The sequence below is a fragment of the Oculina patagonica genome, chromosome 5, assembly GCF_052425735.1.
Source record: "Oculina patagonica isolate OP01 chromosome 5, crgOcupat, whole genome shotgun sequence".
NCBI classification, from domain to species: Eukaryota; Metazoa; Cnidaria; class Anthozoa; order Scleractinia; family Oculinidae; genus Oculina; species Oculina patagonica.
In genome coordinates this window covers 26,886,030-26,904,219 of record NC_135762.1, presented here as the reverse complement: position 1 = coordinate 26,904,219, position 18,190 = coordinate 26,886,030, and the positions used below count along the sequence as shown (strand labels likewise).

The 18,190-nt window shown below is 37.5% G+C and overlaps 1 protein-coding gene and 1 long non-coding RNA gene across 2 annotated transcripts; one reads left to right on the top strand and one right to left on the bottom strand.

Annotated features, from left to right (window-relative positions):
- Positions 1-1,238: 1,238 nt before the first annotated feature.
- On the bottom strand, positions 1,239-6,870 carry LOC144653812 (uncharacterized). Its single transcript, XR_013570831.1, has 3 exons — positions 6,640-6,870; positions 4,026-4,267; positions 1,239-1,388 (listed from the first exon to the last, which is right to left on the bottom strand). It is a non-coding gene; the product is annotated as an uncharacterized LOC144653812 (long non-coding RNA).
- Positions 6,871-11,770: 4,900 nt separating this feature from the next.
- On the top strand, positions 11,771-18,106 carry LOC144655090 (myoblast growth factor receptor egl-15-like). Its single transcript, XM_078515308.1, has 7 exons — positions 11,771-11,980; positions 14,372-14,449; positions 15,180-15,361; positions 15,794-15,875; positions 16,644-16,889; positions 17,204-17,264; positions 17,896-18,106. Exons 1-7 carry the CDS (start codon positions 11,923-11,925, stop codon positions 18,104-18,106), a joined length of 918 nt encoding a protein of 305 aa, XP_078371434.1. The 5' UTR covers positions 11,771-11,922.
- Positions 18,107-18,190: the final 84 nt, after the last annotated feature.

Below are 18,190 nucleotides of genomic sequence, written 5' to 3'. Positions count from 1 at the left end.
GCGCAATTTAACGATGTTGAAAAATACTAATAGAGCCAAAATACCTTTCCTGCTTCATATGTTCAGTACCTATTTTACATGTGAGTGTTTTCTAGTGTTTTCTAGAGTGTTTTCTAGAGTGTTTTCTAGTGTTTTCTGCTTGAAAGCATCACAAGCAATGTTTTCATGGGCACGTGAATTAAATTTAAAAGGAACAATTCAAGGCAAAACCACATTCACCTACAAACGGTACAACAAACAAAGAAAACAAAGAGGTCTTTCACCGGTGAATGCCCCTTAAGTCAAACAAATCCGATGTTTAAAAAGCACAAATTATCGCCCAAATGTGTACTATTGCCTGCTTTTACGAGCTCTCGCACCTCTGAAAAAACAAACTTATTATAAGACATTCTACGTAGTCTCCCTCGCAGCCGTTTTAAGTGTCGTCACGCAACGCTTCGGGGGAGACACTAAAAATGGTTGCGAGGGAGACTTAAGAAAGTCTAACTAGACAATTAAAGTTATTGATATCAGCAGTCATTGGCTGCGGTCACATCTAGACTGCTAACTATAGTTAGGACGGCGTTAACTATAGTTAGCTATTTCGGTAATGTGACCGCTTCTCTGTTCGCCCTAACTATAGTTAGAAAATTTACGCCTCGCTGATCCAAAACAATACACACTAACTATAGTTATACCCAAGCAAGGTTCATGGGTTAGTCTTAAGTTTGCAAACGAAAAGCCAATCAGAATGTGACAATTCTTTTCGCACGTGCGAGATGAACATAAATTTGCAAAACAAAGCGTCAAGGGAAGGAAAACAAGAAAAACAACATGCCAAGAAATTACATATCATCAATGTTAGCAAAAATTAAGCTCGAATTCTTCGGTTTCTAGCATCCTTACTTCATTTTATTCTCTTCAACGCCGAAATGCCGTGCAAAAATTGAAAAAATAGAGGAACAACTGGACACAACCACAAAAACGACATTTGTATAATCAAAAGGGCTAAGAAAACGCCATCACGTACAAGTAAGTAGTGTCTGTTTTTATTCTGGTACCCGGAGTTATTGTAAACTGGTACTGTCAGCGAATACTGTCGCTGTCACTTCTCAACAATCTTTTCAATCAAAACTTGGCATTAGCTAATGGCATACCTTAAAATTATCAAAATTAACAAACAGTCAAGTAGCCAAACCGCTTTTGTTGCTAATTTAATTTCAGCATTAACTATAAACTTATACACAGGTGTTTACAGCATTGTTATGTAAATTGATTTTTCTAAACACTGCACTATTGTCATTTTTCTTTTACTGGTCACAACAAATCTATGTCATTTTTGCATTATAAACTGCGTTTAAAAGCTCCCTCCTCCCTCGTCTGTTCTTGCAGTGAGTGAGTCAGTGAGCCTGAAAAAAACACATAAATGATTAAGGTTAAATGTAGGCATAATTATTTTGCATTCCAATCAAAACAAATTGTTTGGTAAAGAAATAAAGTTCAGGAGAAGGTCTGAGATAATCCGTGTGGCATCATGTAGCTAAAAGTACAATTAAAGTTTTGTTTGAAAAGCCAAAATTTGCATGTGTGTCGCAGGAAACCTAAAAATAATAGTCAAGTTTTATTAAAAATTGCTATATTAGAGCACTGAAACTGTTAACTGGCTGCGCATGGCTCGGATGGAAATGGATTGCAACTTGAGAAATTAAGGCTTAACTTTTCAAGTTGTTTCCGCCCGTCTTCAAAAAATGTCGTATTTCATTGCAGACCGTCGGACGGACATTTCACACACTTTGATTAGATTTTTCCCCAACAGTTAGTCACTTTAAACTAAGGGTATAATTTTGCTATACCATTGTTCCCATATCTTCATTCTTCCTTTTAATTTTCGAGCTTGAGAGCCGCGAACCATCGGAGAAAGAATAAATATTTTAGAGCTATATCGGTTACCCAAAAAGAAACTCGCAGCATAAAGGAGTTCTTAATTGAAACGGAAGCTTTTTGCGTTACATTTTTCCACAATTGATGTATAACTCACGCCACACGTGTTATAACTAGCACACTTAAAACAATAACGTGTCCGTTTTAAACTTGTGAATAGTTAACTTGAAATGTTGTTCATAAGCTCCGTCTCGTGGCTGTCCCAGTGCTTGCGGACGTCGGCCGAAATATTGAAAGGGTATTTTTTTTCCTATTTCAGTTATCAGAACCGGTGTTTGTTTGCTTCTCCTTAGTTTTATCAAACAATTGCATTTTTAATGAGATTAACTTTAAGGCTGTTCCGAAAACGCGGAGTGCGGAGTGCGGAGTGCGGAGTGCGGAGTGCGGAGTGCGGAGTCCGAAAATGCGGAGTCTGTAAAAAAATAAAAAAATAAAAAAAATAAAAATAAAATAAAAAAAGTGTGATAAAAAAATTAAAATAAAATGAAAAATATATAAATATTAAACTAAATATTAAAAAAATAATACACATTTTTGCACAGCTTCGCCCGAAGCAGTGAAGCGGATCGTTCAGACCGCGGCCATTTCTTTCTTCAAAAATGACTGCAGTTCACGTTTCACGAAATATTAACAAACAGTATTTCCAATTTTTTGGAATCACTACTCGTAAACTTCAAATAACTTTAGTTTCTTTTTTACCAAAGAGCCTAAAGCCATGTTGCTTCACCTGGCTTTCCACGAATACACAGTAAACTCTCTAAATATACAATGTTACTTTTCAGCAACAGATGTGTCATTTGTAGTGAAAAGCAAAAGCTATTGCAAGCTTGACATAACCATTACCAGTTATCACGATTGTCCTTGACACAGACGTGTTTCCATGACACCTGAAATAAACGGTTCCCAGGTTCCGAGTTCCCAGCGAAAAGAACTTACAATCAAAAGAATTAGTATTCTTGCACTGAAAACATGATTTCAACCAAAAATGACATGTCCACAGATGGATGTAGATATCCACGGCACAAAGGCGGTTAAATGACTTTTGGGGAAATTTTTATTTATTTATTTTTTGCTTTTTTATTAAGTGCTGCGGAGTAGCGTATCGTTGTTGTACATTTTTCTTTAATTTGAACTTCGTCTAGCATAAAAGGCGGAGTTGAAAAGTGCCACGTTGCTGATGGTTCTTTTAGAGAGTTTACTGTGTATACGTGGAAGGCCAGGCGAAGCAACATGGCTTTAGGCTCTTTGGTAAAAAAGAAACTAAAGTTATTTGAAGTTTACGAGTAGTGATTCCAAAAAATTGGAAATACTGTTTGTTAATATTTCGTGAAACGTGAACTGCAGTCATTTTTGAAGAAAGAAATGGCCGCGGTCTGAACGATCCGCTTCACTGCTTCAGGCGAAGCTGTGCAAAAATGTGTATTATTTTTTAATATTTAGTTTAATATTTATATATTTTTCATTTTATTTTAATTTTTTATCACACTTTTTTTATTTTATTTTTATTTTATTTTTTTTTTTTATTTTTTTACAGACTTCGCATTTTCGGACTCCGCACTCCGCACTCCGCACTCCGCGTTTTCGGAACAGCCTTAACTTTAATTAGATTTTCAAACAGGCTTCTTGGATCTAGAACGGAATTTTTAACCAACCAATAATTTGCCGTTCGTTAAAATCTCTAAAGCCGATTTGTTCTTATACTTCGTTGACGGGGGGATAGCTTTCTTAACAAATTATCTTCTTTGTACACCGTTTTCGGTTCCCTAAACCTTGCCCTTCCTTCTTCCGTACTCGTGGTCGGACGCAAAGGAATCATGTTTGCAAACGCGTACTTATGAAAAAGGGTAAAATAATGTAATAAATATAATATAAACAATATAATTTCTTATGTTTTATTTGAGAAGACGTGTCAAAACTCGGGCTTCGTGCTTCATCACGGGTTCCAAACGCCTCGAAACAATTAAAACACTCGGCCGTCTTTCATCTTCTCGGCGTTGTGATGAAGCACTCGACCTCGTTTTTGCCATGTTCATGCATGTTTAATCACGTTTAATCTGCGTTGTATTGAGCCACAAATTTAAATATCAAATTTATAATTTTCCTACCGTGTGACATAAACGCTCGTCGTTTTCCTGAGGTTGGCGTCGCTGCGCAGGGACACTGTGGTTAACATTCATCAGATTCATTTTGTTTCTTCTTTTCCTCCGCTTTTTTGTAACGTGGCGACGATTTTGCGGCAGTCTTCGAGCAGGCTCTTTGCTTGGGAACGTTGTTTGGTAGAGACATCCAACGGCAAATGTCACGAGGATTACCAGGCACACAAATCCAAGAGATAACAATCCAAATCCTAGAAGAGATAGCAATTCATTGATCTCCATTGCGAAGTGCATTAGGCGAGACTGTACAGACAGGAGTGGCGTGTTAAGTGTTTGTTGAATGAGTTTTTAAGAGAACAGTTAGTCGCTTTGTTAACAAAAACTATACACCAATCAGGACCTACCAACCTACCACCAGTTGCTACATGACAGGTAGCAACTTTCAAAAGAACTTTCAACCGAGAAAAGGCGTTTCAGGCTCTCAGGTAATTGCATAATTGGTGAGAATATCGTTTGGTGGAACTTAAAGACATCAAACGAGTCCTTAACAGAACTGTTGACATGTCAACAGTTCTGTTAGGAACTTAAATGTTTGCGCGCCGATACACGCTTTTGTAGTTCTTTTCTGGTGAATCTACACGTGGTCCTTCAAGAAGCAGTAGGGGTTCATTGGTTCTTTGTTTCCGGACTAAACGTCGTTAAACTTGGAACAAAAGACAACGAGAAATTAAAACTGCACAAAAATGAAAAATTCTCCCTTTTTGTAATAATACGCTTGATTCAAACACTGTTTTTGAAAAGCTCTCGAGGATGTTCCCGAGAGCATTCGATACACTGATTATTTATTTGGTGGAACAGTAGAAAACCACCAACCAGCTGCGCAAATTAACGATGTTGAAAAATACTAAGAGCGAAAAGACCTTTCCTGCTTCGTATGTTAATTACCTATTTTACACGTGAGTGTTCTCTAGACAATGTTTTCAGCTTGAAAGCATCAGAGGCAGTGCTTTCATGGGCACGTGAATGATTAAATTTAAAAGAAGCAATTCGCCAGGGCAAAACCACATTCACCTTAAACGGTACAACAAACAAAGAAAACAAAGAGGTTTTTGACCGTTGAATGCTTTGTTATCAAACAAATCCGGTGTTTACAAAGCACAAATAATCGCCCAATTTGACCTATTGCTTGCTTTTACGAGCTTTCACACCTCTGAAAAAGCAAAAGCGACGAGCTTATTATAAGACGGTCTAAAATAGACCTCTTATTGATGTCAGCAGTCTTTGTTTCACCATTTTAAAAAAGGAAACATGGCTAAAATATAATGTTTGCATTGCGTCGATATCTGTTGTAAAACAACTCCTTGAAATTATGAAAAGTGTTTCTAAAAGTGAAGATAGGTGACAAACTCATTTTACGTTATTTTTAACGCCGATACGCGACATCTCGTAGCACGCGGGTGCTTGTCATTTCACAATGTAGCGATTCTAATTAATCGACAGGTGGTTATAATATGAGAGTTTGTATGGTTTTTTTTTAAACGAGGAACTTTTGAGCAATAAATAAAAGCGACATTACTAAATAAAGTTGACGAAACATAATATGGTGTTGTTTGCTATCGTTACAACGTGTTTGCAAGCAATTTGGAGCTATTTTTCGCCTAATAGATCCTAGACGCTCGATAATTCGAGGATAATTCGAGGACCGTTGACATTCTGAAACTTTTGTGAATTGCAAACTGAAGATACTAGCTGAAAGAGTTAACCGATTAAATTTGAAGGGGGTCGGTTTACTTAGAAGCGAGAAATCGTACTTTTAGGTTTTCATACAAATGCTTCAAAATTTTCCCGCGAACGGCGGCTCTATTTTACAGACAAATAAAGGAAAAATGAAAATCTTAATTTGCGGCTTTCTTAGTGAGAGTAAAATTCTCAAATTTGATCGGTTAATTTTTTCAGCTAGTATTTTAAAATTGTAATTCATAGAAATTGCAGAATGTCGACCTTTCTCGAATTATCGAGCGTCAAACTCCCGATTTTTCCCATACATTTACTGTAAATTTTGCCGCGTTTGCCCCCCAACCAAGATGGCGTCAGAAACCGTGGAAGGGTCTATTATATGACAAGGTAGGACAGTTTAGGTCCGGGCCAAACGTCGAACTTCACATGAAATAAAGTAAACTGAGCGAATTAAGTTCATGATAAGTTCGACGTTTGACTCGTTGAGTTCGTCCGACTGAATTAAGATCGACCAACACGTTCTAATACGTCGATCTTTTCATGAAACAAACTTTAAAAACAAATTTTAAATTTGTATGTTAATGTATTTTTAGCCTCAAAGTATTCGTTCTTACTACTCTGAATTTGGTTCGACAGTCGGTTCGACGAATTATGTTCGACGTTTGACCACGTTTGACCCAGCGGTCGAGCTTTACCTGTTTGGGTCGACCAAAACTGCAATTGAGTTCGTCTCATGTGAAGTTCGACGTTTGGCCTGGGCCTTAGTGGTTTTCAGTCGCTTTGAACTGGTTCGAATATCACCCACAAATATAGTTTGGCACTCATTCTGACTTCACATCTTAATGAATGACACACGAATGTTTTTCTGAAAACTACTTGTTCATACCTGGTGTGACGCTGAACTTATCTTCAAAGCTGTTTAATCTTCTCTCGGTAAATCTGTGTACAGTGTAACGCGAACTGTAAATCAAGGATCGACGACAAAGAAAACCAGAAATGTAACTCGAAATTACAGTTTCAAGGCCACTGTTTTTATACCAACAGACCGCGATTATTGCATCAAAAGCAAACAATGAACATTTCGTTAACTACAACATTTACATTTCACGTGTCTTAATAGCGAAGCGCACGAGGTTTAAAAATAGAATGCAAATGATTATACCCCCACGAGGCTCAGACAACATCAGCGTGTTCTGAGAGAAATCGGGGGAATCTAGGCGAAGTTTTCGTTCAAAAAGAGTGTTTTAGAATCACCGGCTGGTTAAGAAAGTGTTTTAGGAAAATCGTCCGCCATTCCTGTTTGTTTGTCTGAGTCTTGTCTGAGTCAAGACGTCACTCGCGCGCTTCGCTATTAGGGATTATTTTACCTCGAGGACGGTAGAATTTCGCGAGGAGGACTGGGCCGATGTCGATGTCGGCTTCGTTAGTGGATCAATAATTCCATAGCCCAAAGTCTGGGACCAGAAAATACTATTTTCATTCACAGGGTACAAATTCCAAGTGAAATTTTTGTAGAAACACAAGCAGGAAAGTTCATAATTTCACGCACGTGGCTTCGCAATCAGCGTTTATGCAAAGCACAGCAAATATATTCGCAACCGCAAATAAAACTTGACTTCTTAACTTTTTATCAGTACCAAACCAAGAATACCATAAAGGACCAGCTAACAAAGTAACCGAATTAAAAAATAATGAGATTTTTAAAATAAATCATACAAAAAGCACTCCCGTTCACTGGTGGACGGCAAAACTCTACTTCTCACGTCCTCGACAACATCAGGACGGAGCTCGACGGCAATGTGCGTGGAGCGGGCATGCGCAATATAGGCTACACGCGAAAAATTACTTCCGGTCAGCCGTCCGTCCAGGTATCTTAAAGTACCTATTGTCTGAACGAAGATTCTAGAAAGTACGGTAAAGAAATGTAAATTTAATAACCGAACTTTCTAGACCTTTACCACGTTGGTAAATAAATATTGGAAATTTCTATTGTTAGTAAATTTACTGAATAGAGCAGTTTTCAATTGAGTGTCGTAAAACCAAAACCAAAGTAATTACTCTGGCCAATCAGAAACGACATTGACAATCCAGTGAACCAATCAAAACTCGAAGCAAAAACATGTAGCTGACGCGTAGCGCGGGAAAACGTGCACGAGCGAGTCACGATTGGTTTTGGTTTAGTTCTGATTCGTCGAGAAAGTGGCGCGAGATTTTTAAACCAATCACTGAGCGTAGTAATGCAAAACCAAGGCAAACGCAAATTACTTTCGACACTCAAGTGAAAACCGTTGTAATTGATAATACAAGAATAGCAGTATAATGCGGTCAGTATAAAACACGGACTGCGGACTGCAGGCCATGCACGATCTACGGTAGAAAATACGGACTGAGGTATAAAACGCGGGTAACTGCGGACTAGATATAAAATACGGATTAGGGTATAAAATGCGGACTAAGGATACAAACTGCTTATAAACGCGAAATGAGGGTAAAATAACGAGAAGCAAGGCTGTAAGCATAAAATGTGATTTACGTCGGCAAAGTTAGCCTTTTTTCCCTCAAAGAGTCTGCTTGCAGGCTACGGCTAGGTACGTTATAGTCAAAACAGCTCCCAAGTGTGAGGAACTGAAATTTGATTTTTTTTCTTCGCCTCAGTCTTCCATTCTTGAAGTTCAAGCGGCGACTTGATTCAAAACTCAAACTGTTGATTTCATTATGTCTGGCTTCTAACGACAGGCACGATAGAATTTGACAAACATCCCTAATTTACATTAAAATGACCGGGTCAACAAACATCTTTTCCCCGTTTCTCTTTTGCCAGTACACCGAAATGTTGCGTCTCTCTTTTGGTATTATGGGAGCGTTGAAAAAGCGAGTGGCGAACATAACACATGAGAAAAAACCGTATGTTTGTGTAGTAGCGAACACAAATTTCGGCCAAATTCCCACGGGTCTGTCGTGTGAAGCCAGACAATAATCCACTCAGCATTCGAGTTGTGAACCGGGGTTTTGAATCGAGCTGCTATTTGAAAAGGAATTACTCATTTCGAGAATAGAATGTCGAAGAAACAATGAAGGCAAATTCTAATCAATGAAATCATTAATTCACCCTTGCGAGAAACCCTTATGTTGTTTTCACTGTAAGAACTCTGAACGTTTTGAGTTTTGACTGCAAGGTACTTTGCCGAGTTAAATTGCAATTTCATGCTTACAGACTTGATCGGTTTTCGTTTAATATTTTCACTTTTCATACGCATTTTATATGCTTAGTCCGCATTTTATATACAAGTCCGTATTTTATTTCTCAATTCATGTTTTATACCTAGTCCGTAGTCCCTAGTCCCTAGTCCGCAGTCCATATTTTATACTGAACTCAGTATAAAAGTGGTGGCAAACGAGGACACATTGTTGCTCATGATGTTTCTTGGGTGGGGAAACGAGCGTGACACAAAACAAATGTTTTGTGTTCATGCCGCACAACCCGGGAAACATTTGTTGCGGACACAAAATGTTTCTGACAAAAAACAGAAAAATGTGCCTCGGAAACAAATTTTGTGTCCTCGACAATGTTGCGCGTGAGGGCAAACGGGGAAACATTTGTGTCCGCAACATTGTATCCTAGTTTGTAACCACTTTAATGTATATTATACAATCACCGGCGATCAGTATTTTTATTGTACGATTACATCATTCATAGTGGAATCACGAGCTATACAATGAATTGACAATTGAAAACAAGGTAATTTTCCCAAACACTATAAGGTTAAACAACGGAATGATTGAAAAACGGTAATTCCTCTCGCAACACTCGTCATTCGCATCAACTGGCTGCTTCTGAAAATCAAAAATCGTTTAATTTTAAAATAGCCGCTATATAGTCTGTGACGCTCACGAAAGCAACAAAATAGCCCAAAATAGACTGGACACCAGTCAAATTAAACCCTAACGGAGAGGGGCACGTAAATGTTCTATCGCGTTTCAACATGTCCCCATTACCAAATAATTGCGATAAAAAATAACGTGCCCCTCTCCATTTTGTTACTGTCGTGAGCGTCACAGACCATTTGGTGGCTATTTCGAAAAGATTTTGGATATTCAGAAGGGGCTTGTTGCTGAGGATGACAAGGTATGAGCAAATAGCATAGCTTTCAGAAAAAATAAAACATTCAATTTGGAGAGAGTTACTTAATTTTGCCACTGTTTTTCTTTTTCGTGGAAAATTGCAACTTTTTCGTTTTAATTTTCAATAATCATCACAGGTACACGCTGAGCAATCTCCGGTGACAGTTCATTAAGAATAGTCAAATTGAACGGGTAATACACTATGATAGAACTTTGTTTTGGTTGATAAGAACTGTCATCAGGGGAGACTAGATTAAGATCAAAATCACTGCAAGAACAAATACAAAAGAAGGAAATTGAATTCACATGGAGTCTGTTATAAGACATCAATAGCACCTTAATTTGTTAATTACAGATTTTAGGCATTTTATCTAGAAGTGAGGCAAATTCATCGAAAATATACGCAGTACTTTGTATTACAATAAAATGTTTCAAATATTATTTCCAAACAATGTACATCTCGGTAATTCTTGAAAGACTAAAAGACAGCTAGAAAGAGGCTTCTGGTAAGTTAGTTTGAACAAATAGTTTAAGAGCATCTAATCATTCTGAAAACGATTTTTATATAAATTTCATATGTGATGTTGATGTAAATTTATGGCGGAAAATGGTAAACGTAAGCATCTGTAGTGGACATGATTAAGTCACTCTTGAATATCCTAAATTTTCGAAAAAACAGTCGCCGAATCCGGTCGACATATGTGACTAACAATGGATTCTTATAAAGCACTAGTTACACTGAACCCGACAAAATGGCTGGCTAACTTTTACAAGGTCTCTTTCGTCAAATAAAATGAATTTAAAAGAACGGAAGTAAAAAAAGGATACAAAGGAAGAGTATAGAATTGATTGAAAATTAACTACAAACAATGGAAACTACAACTTATATGTATACACTGGTGTCAAATGCAGCCGAACATGCTGAAAATTAACAAAAATTTATTCTTCCTTCTGCGCTTTTTTTTTTTCTAAGCTCTTGCTGCGCTATGGCATCATCAGGTATCTACAACATCATCGTTAGGCCAATGATGAGGATGCGTAGATCAGCGAAAGCTTGAAAAACAATTTTATAACTGTAGTTTAAGGCCTCTTTGGATTCACTCAGCTACACAACGCTATGCTCCCGAGGACCAAATTTAACAATTTTCCATATATTTTTTGCAGTAACAGTCTGGGCACTTTGACCGTTTGAGTTTGGTGATCGGTATCCCCGACTTTTTGTAATGATACTCAGTGAGAAATTATATGATGATGATCACCCTTAATTAAGGCTAAAATTAATGGATAACAAAGAACATGCAAAAACAGTGAAAGCCATAAACAACACGAGTTGTCCATCGACGTCGACGCCGACCAACCAGGAGTCAAGATATCAGTATTTGTACGGTAAATCTAACGCCAAGTACTTTCTTAAAGCTCTAATTTTCATACAATTAAAACGTTGTAAAATAGGCTCAAAGTGTGTACTTGTGTGGCGAAGGATTCTATGTTCAAAAATTACGGTGTACAAAGACTGGAAACTGATTTTAACATAATCTTAAAATGGCAAACGTATGCTTATATTTGTGTAACAAATAAAAGAAATTCGCCGATGTTAGTAAACTGAGCAAACGCAAAGAACGGTAAACACGATTATTTTTCCCCGAGTAAATGAAGATAAAAGCTCGACTCTCATTATATACAGTGGAGTCGTGAAAGTACTAGTTACTTTTCAAAATGGGACTTAGAATCATTTTGGAGCTAAAAACGTCTGGTTTCGGCTCCTTCGGCGACTAAGAGAAATCGCGCGATTGTGATATTATAATAATGTATCACTGTTTACAAAAAGACTTTTTATTAAAATTCACCAAAGGCGCATCTGTGTTTGTTTTTTACAGACCGGTGGCTACAGCTAATTGATTATGCACTGTCTATGAGCGATAAAAACAGAGTAAACGTGATTCGGTTTTCATTTGATGTCGTGGAAGGACCATGATGGTTTAATACACCAAGCACGGTATTATCAAGAGGAGTCAAGGGCTTTTCTAGCAAAGCTAACAGGATCAAAATGTCATTTGGAGGAGTCTTTGCAACGTTCATCATCGTTCATTTGTTCTTGGTAAACGGTGAGGCTCTTTTTGATTGAATTCTCTTCAATAAGTCGATATCTCAGTTAATACAAGATGAATTTTCCAAACAGTACATAATTAGAGGGCTAGCAAAACATTTTGATTTTCTTTTGCAGGAAGAATCTCTACAGTTTATATTTTCCTTTTCTTTCATTTACTTTTGTGTAGGTTTAGGAAGCTAAAATTTCAGTTTATTGACTTTTCATTAGTGACCGGATGAATAAATTTATTTCGATCCGAGTTTTTTTTTAAATTTTGTATTTTATGTTAAAAATTTTGAAGCAAACGAAAGTTCACTCAGTGTTCAGGTGGTCACCAATTAGATACAATTTCCTTGGTTTGTTATTTGTTTGCTTACATTTAATGTTTTGGGGGACTCGCTCTGTGGAAATCCGACAAGACCTCAATACAGTGACACAAGTGAGGTGAACGCAGTTAATTGCGTCAACGATATTCGACAGAATTCAGTGCTCATGCATTTCAATTCGGCCAAATTCACCGGCAAGCCGTTGACGTCGACGGAGATGCTTGTTACGGAGTCTGCACTGTTTCTCACTGTTTCTAGTTCGGTCAAATCTGGATACTCTAAAGCCCCGAGGGCATCTCCCAATTTTAAGTGATAATTTTTAGGCGCTGAGAGTCGGCAGAAAGTCCCAAACAAGAACAAGAAAAATATAAAAAAACGTCTTGAAAGTTCTGACAGTCAATATAGAAACTGCTGCCGGGCCATACATCCTTGTAATGCCAACTGAAAGATAAACTTGTATTATTTTGCTGGACAATTGAATTGTGTTGGCTTTTTATCAAAACAAACGAAAATCAGTTTTTTCAATAAACAAACGAAAATTGAAAACTTTAAGTTTTTGATTTCTAGAAAACGCTACGTCGATAGCTTAAAGACTATAACAGCGGATGCTCTATCGGTTTATGGCGAAAGGGTGGTTCATTCCACAAAAATATATATTTCATATTCGTCGATCTTCGCGATCGTCTTTCATCATTTTGAGAAGCTACTCTTGCAGATAATAAGAAATTACACAAAACTTGAAGATGCTTTGAAAGATGAATAATATAAAGATTTAGTCAAGCCCTAAAACGGAGCTCCACACTTATTTTCTGTTTCTTAAAATTTTTAAAAATGCTATCTTCAAAAATACTGTTATTGGATTGAAGATTGAAGCGCAGCCCGGGCTGAGACATAATAAAAAAACATAAAACGTTAATTGGCTAAAATATTAAAAAGAAGAATGAGATTTCGGCTGTCGCTCTACAGCCTTCGACAGATAAAAAGAAAAATTGAATACAAAAGGAATTACTGTAAATATAAAAAGAAAGGTGAGATGAAAAGTATTAATAAAAACAAAAGCGAAGTAAAAATGTGCTAATTAAGTGGCTACTCAGTTGTTTGTGTGACGCCATATGTCTTTTCTTGCCATCATCTTAGATTTCATTACTTTTTCAGGAAGTCATAAAATGATGCAAACTTATTCAAAATGAAGCCGAAATGCTATTTGAATGAAAAAGTTACTTATTCTGCAATTTTGCTTTAAAAAACTAGAAAACAAATAAATGTCGAAATCTGGCCAAACCTCAAGGGCAAATTGATGTTGCCATGGTAACGACAAATGCGTGGTACCGAGTTGACACTTCAACATTTCCGCGAGGGATGAATGAAGAGCTTATCAACGTTTTAACACCGCAGAGGGTTAAAGCAACAAATTTATTGTTTTTAAGCTATAGTTAACGACAAATGCATGGGTACAGAGTTGACCCTTCAAAATTTCCGCGAGAGATGAATGAAGAGCTACTCAACGTTTTAACACCGCTGAGGGTTAAAACAACAAATTTCATTGATTTTTTTAGCTAGAGTTATATATCTCCAGTAAAGTTTAACTCTTCTTGGTAATAACTGTGTGCTCTACTGACTAAGCTTCGATATCGATCCAAGTTGAATTGAAATCTAATTTCTCTTTAACGCGTGTGGTTTCTCTAAAAGATGAAATACTAAGCCACTGATTTCCGAGTTAATTTTTGCCTTTGATTTGCATGAAAAATGCGTGCAGTTAAAACACATTTACACATGAATAGTTTCGCAAGTAAACTTGTTTTTAAAAATTGGCAAAAGGTAACTCGAAAATTGCCTATTTTTGTTAGTTGTGACGTCATGTCACGTCATTAAGTCCACCATCTTGGATTTCACTATTTTCTAAGAAAGTCAGAAAATAGCATAGTACGCAACAAGAAAGGCTCGAAACTTCGTAATGTATAGGGCGAGCTAACTCCAACACTACGACACTCTTAAATTATCAGAATTGTTTTAATCCGTCATTGGTATAAAGTGAGGTACACGACAGTCTTCCAAGTTTAATCGCCATTTCTCCTTTATAGTGGTGTTAGGAAGAGAATACATGTTAACTGGAACAAACAATTTTCGTATAATGCGTGGAGAGGTCATTACAGTAAAAGGTACAGTGTTTTCTTTTGTTTTAATCGTGCGATTTGCTACTGTTTCATGGATTTTCTTAGCAGTAAATAAAGGGAATGATAAAGATTCTCATAATATACGTTTGGACGACTGGGTCTAATTTGTGGCTATTGTAAAGCAACTGTTTGCATGGCTACTACAGAAATGGAGAAATAATGCTTATCAAGAACATTTGACTGAGAAGCTATGTCGCGGTACATAGTAATCTTTTACAATAGACACTAAGTCAAAGGACATTATGGACATAGATTTCTAAGAAATGACCACAGCGGAAACAATGAACAACATAGATGCCTACTGTACTAGGAGCAGTGCATGTCTCTGAAAAGTGATTTTCCAAGCCGTCCCTTGCCACCGCCTCAATTAGTTGTAACTGGTAGCGGGGGCATGCAATTACATTAAAAAAAAGTTGAGTTGAGTTTTTTTGAGTTTGAAACAAAGCAAACGCACATACCTTCACTTTAAACAGTCAATCGAAAACTTATTACAGCAAGGCGCCCAAAAGTGTGACCACTTTTAATTTATTCACATTCTTTCGTGCAGATTTAATCCAATCAAAAGCCGTAGATAGCTTGCAGTTGACTTCTGATTGGATTAAATCTGCACGAAAGAATGTGAATAAATTAAAAGTGGTCACACTTTTGGGCGCCTTGCTGTAAAAATTGATAATAATATCGAAAACTTTAATATGCATTTTTTATTTTTAAACAGGTTACTACAAATACTGCCTTGCTTCCACCAACTGCCCGTCTTGTATACGACAAATTTACCTGAACCTGTTCAGCACAACCCGATGCCTGGCAAGTATAGGAAAGTCACAACTGGACTGCTTGGAACATCACTTTTCAGAGTCATACACTGCTCCTAGTACAGTAGGCACCTATGATATAAAGGTAATATGATAAATGATAAAATAACACTCGTTTCGAAACAGCTAGCATGCAAACAGTACACTCGAGTAACATGCTACATCAAGGAGTTCCTACCATCTGCACTCCTCTTTCCTAGCCTAGTTAAGTGATACGATATTTAATTGATGAGGATTTTGACTTTTTTTCCTACTTAAGCATTTTCAAATGTTTTACCACCATCCCCTTCCTTTGTTGCTTCGGTCGCTCCTCGATCCCCTTTAACGCCCCCACCTCCCACACTGATCAGAAAACTATGCGTCCCTCTGAGCAAGAAAGGGGGGGGGGGGGGGGGGCAATCAAGTGTACTTGATTGTGATAAAAAAATGCGATAGACAGATGCCAAACAACTGACATCTTAAATTACACACTGCTTTTATTACCAACTAACTAATGATAAGTTGTTTTATTTGGAAGATGCAAGAGATACTCGATTTTAACTGCAACCCAAACTTGGTTTCAAGCAATGGATTGCCTGTTGGCACAGTGCTAGTTCAAGGTTAGTTGAAAGTGGCACGTGATAGTGCACGTGAAATGTTGAAACGTTGCTAAAACGTTAATCAACATAAGAAGAAAGGTGGGACGGCGCACGCCTTCCACCAGTGTGGCACGAGTTCGAATACTTGATCCCGCGTCATATGTGGGTCTAGTTTGTTGATGATTCTCGTCCTTTCTCCGAGGGTTTTTCTGCGAGTTCTCCGGGTATCCCGTGTCCTTAACACTTCTAAATTTTAGTTCTATCTGGAAACAGTGCATGAAGAGCCACTCTGTGGATCTGCCGCCGCAAATTCCTGTTTAATTAATATTTTCATTTTATTTTTGTATTGCCAAAATCTGAAAAACTGCTTTCTTAATAAAATGGTCTAAACCACATGTACTGATTTTGAAAATAACTAAATTCCATATTTCGAAATTGGACTATACTACTAGTACACAGGCAACCCAAAGGTCAGAGGATTAGTGTTACCCCCCCCCCCCTCCCCCCGCACACGTGAAATACTGGACTAGGATGTTACTGCAAGGTTGCAGGTACTTAAATAACCATATTACCAGTAAATACTATGTCCTGGTTCGAGTTAGCCAGTAAGTTCCAAAAAAATGTGCTAAGTTGTTTGATGCTCGTTTGCTAAAAGCGAGCAACATCGGACGTATATAGAATATAGTAAATAAGGAACGACTTTTTAAAAACATTTTTCCTAAATCACGATGATACTTCTTTTTCGCAACTCTTTAGATTTATCTTTTTGCGTTTAAATTATTTTCTTAGAACCACCCTCTATAGTAAACAGCTCCAGTTCTCCATTAGTTTTCACGGGCGATTCTCTGGTCCTTCACTGTTCTGCGGACGGTTATCCTCAGGCGGTAATCCGCTGGTACAAGGATGGTAACTTAGTTCATGAAAATACAAGTCTGCAGTTTTCGTCTCTCAAACAGTCTGACACAGGACTTTATATGTGTAACGCATCTAACACCGCTGGAAGTGATACATATACGGTACAAGTCCTGGTAAGAGGTAGGCTGAGCAGTCGTATCATCGATAATGTCTAATTTGGATGTTATAGTCTTTTTTGACATATTTTGAATTTGAAAGGCGTTGTGGCCTAATGGAGAATCCAGAGTTCTTGTGTTCGAGCCTTTGCTATGTTCACGAATTTTTGTTTTTGTTGCATGTGTTGTTGCTGTTGTTGTTGCTGTATCTACTGTAACATGTCATCGAGTTGAGTTTTTGGTCATGAATCGTCGCACAGCGGCAGACTTTATTTGAGTTTACAGGAGAGTTATCAGAGAATATAGAAGCTAGAACTTAAAATGATTCCCTTTTTTCAGAAAGAAGACCAATAATCAAACAGACGATGTTAGCACAAAACGCCGACAAGTTGCTTCAAAAGTGAGTGGTAACGTTAACTGTAAGTCACAGGGCGTCATATTTTGACAAGAGGCGATGATAATCCTCTCCTAATTGTTATTAAAGCCGGCATATTTCCACTCTCGCTAGTTTTATATTTTATGTCACATTCAAGGACAGCAAACTGAAAGCCTGACTTTTACGTAAGGCTAACACCCATCTCTGATTACTTTATGGAAACTAATATCAAGTTGATAATCCTACCGCAAGCAGCATTTATATTCAAAACAATGTCAAACCACGTTTCTCTGGCCTACCAGTAAACATGCTAAACTTTGGTGAATTGTTACCACGGTTACAGTGTTACGATTTTTGTTCTTTTCAAGAGCAGCTCTGATTTTGCGAGAACATTACTTTTTTCGCACACCCCCTGTTCTGACGTTATAAAAAACTTTTTCAATGAAATGCCGAAGTACTATCACATATCTGCCAGGTAAGAACCATAATTCTCCTGGCCCCAGTTATTCAAAGGATGGATAACGATTTTGTATGAAAGTTATCCACTGAATAGCGATTTATCCGGTGGATAGCGTTATTAACCGTTTGAACAACTGGGCCCTGGATAAATTTATCATTTTTTACATTTATTTTACATTTATTTTTCTATTAACAGTGACTCAGTCACCTTTACAGTCCTTCTCATGCACGACATCTTCTCACGTGATAATGCCCTGAATACAACATTGGTTTGGATCTTGCCTCACTATACGCGCTATCTGAGCCACCCGCCTGAGACAAACGCCTCCAGCCCCTACCCAGGAGAGTATCATATTGAGGTAGGTTTAAAATATACGAAATGGGAAAGTAACTGGCGAAGAAAATGATCAATGTAAAATGTATCCAAATCATTAGCATAGTTTCAACATGTTTGCATCGGGAAGGCACGCCAAATATTACTGTTATAACTG

Bases quoted from the DNA above. Each gene is read 5' to 3' on its own strand.
- LOC144655090 (XM_078515308.1), top strand. From the start codon at position 11,923: ATGTCATTTGGAGGAGTCTTTGCAACGTTCATCATCGTTCATTTGTTC. The intron at 14,450-15,179 runs GTACAGTGTTTT...ATTTTTAAACAG, and splicing joins AGAGGTCATTACAGTAAAAG to GTTACTACAAATACTGCCTT. The intron at 16,890-17,203 runs GTAGGCTGAGCA...CCCTTTTTTCAG, and splicing joins GGTACAAGTCCTGGTAAGAG to AAAGAAGACCAATAATCAAA.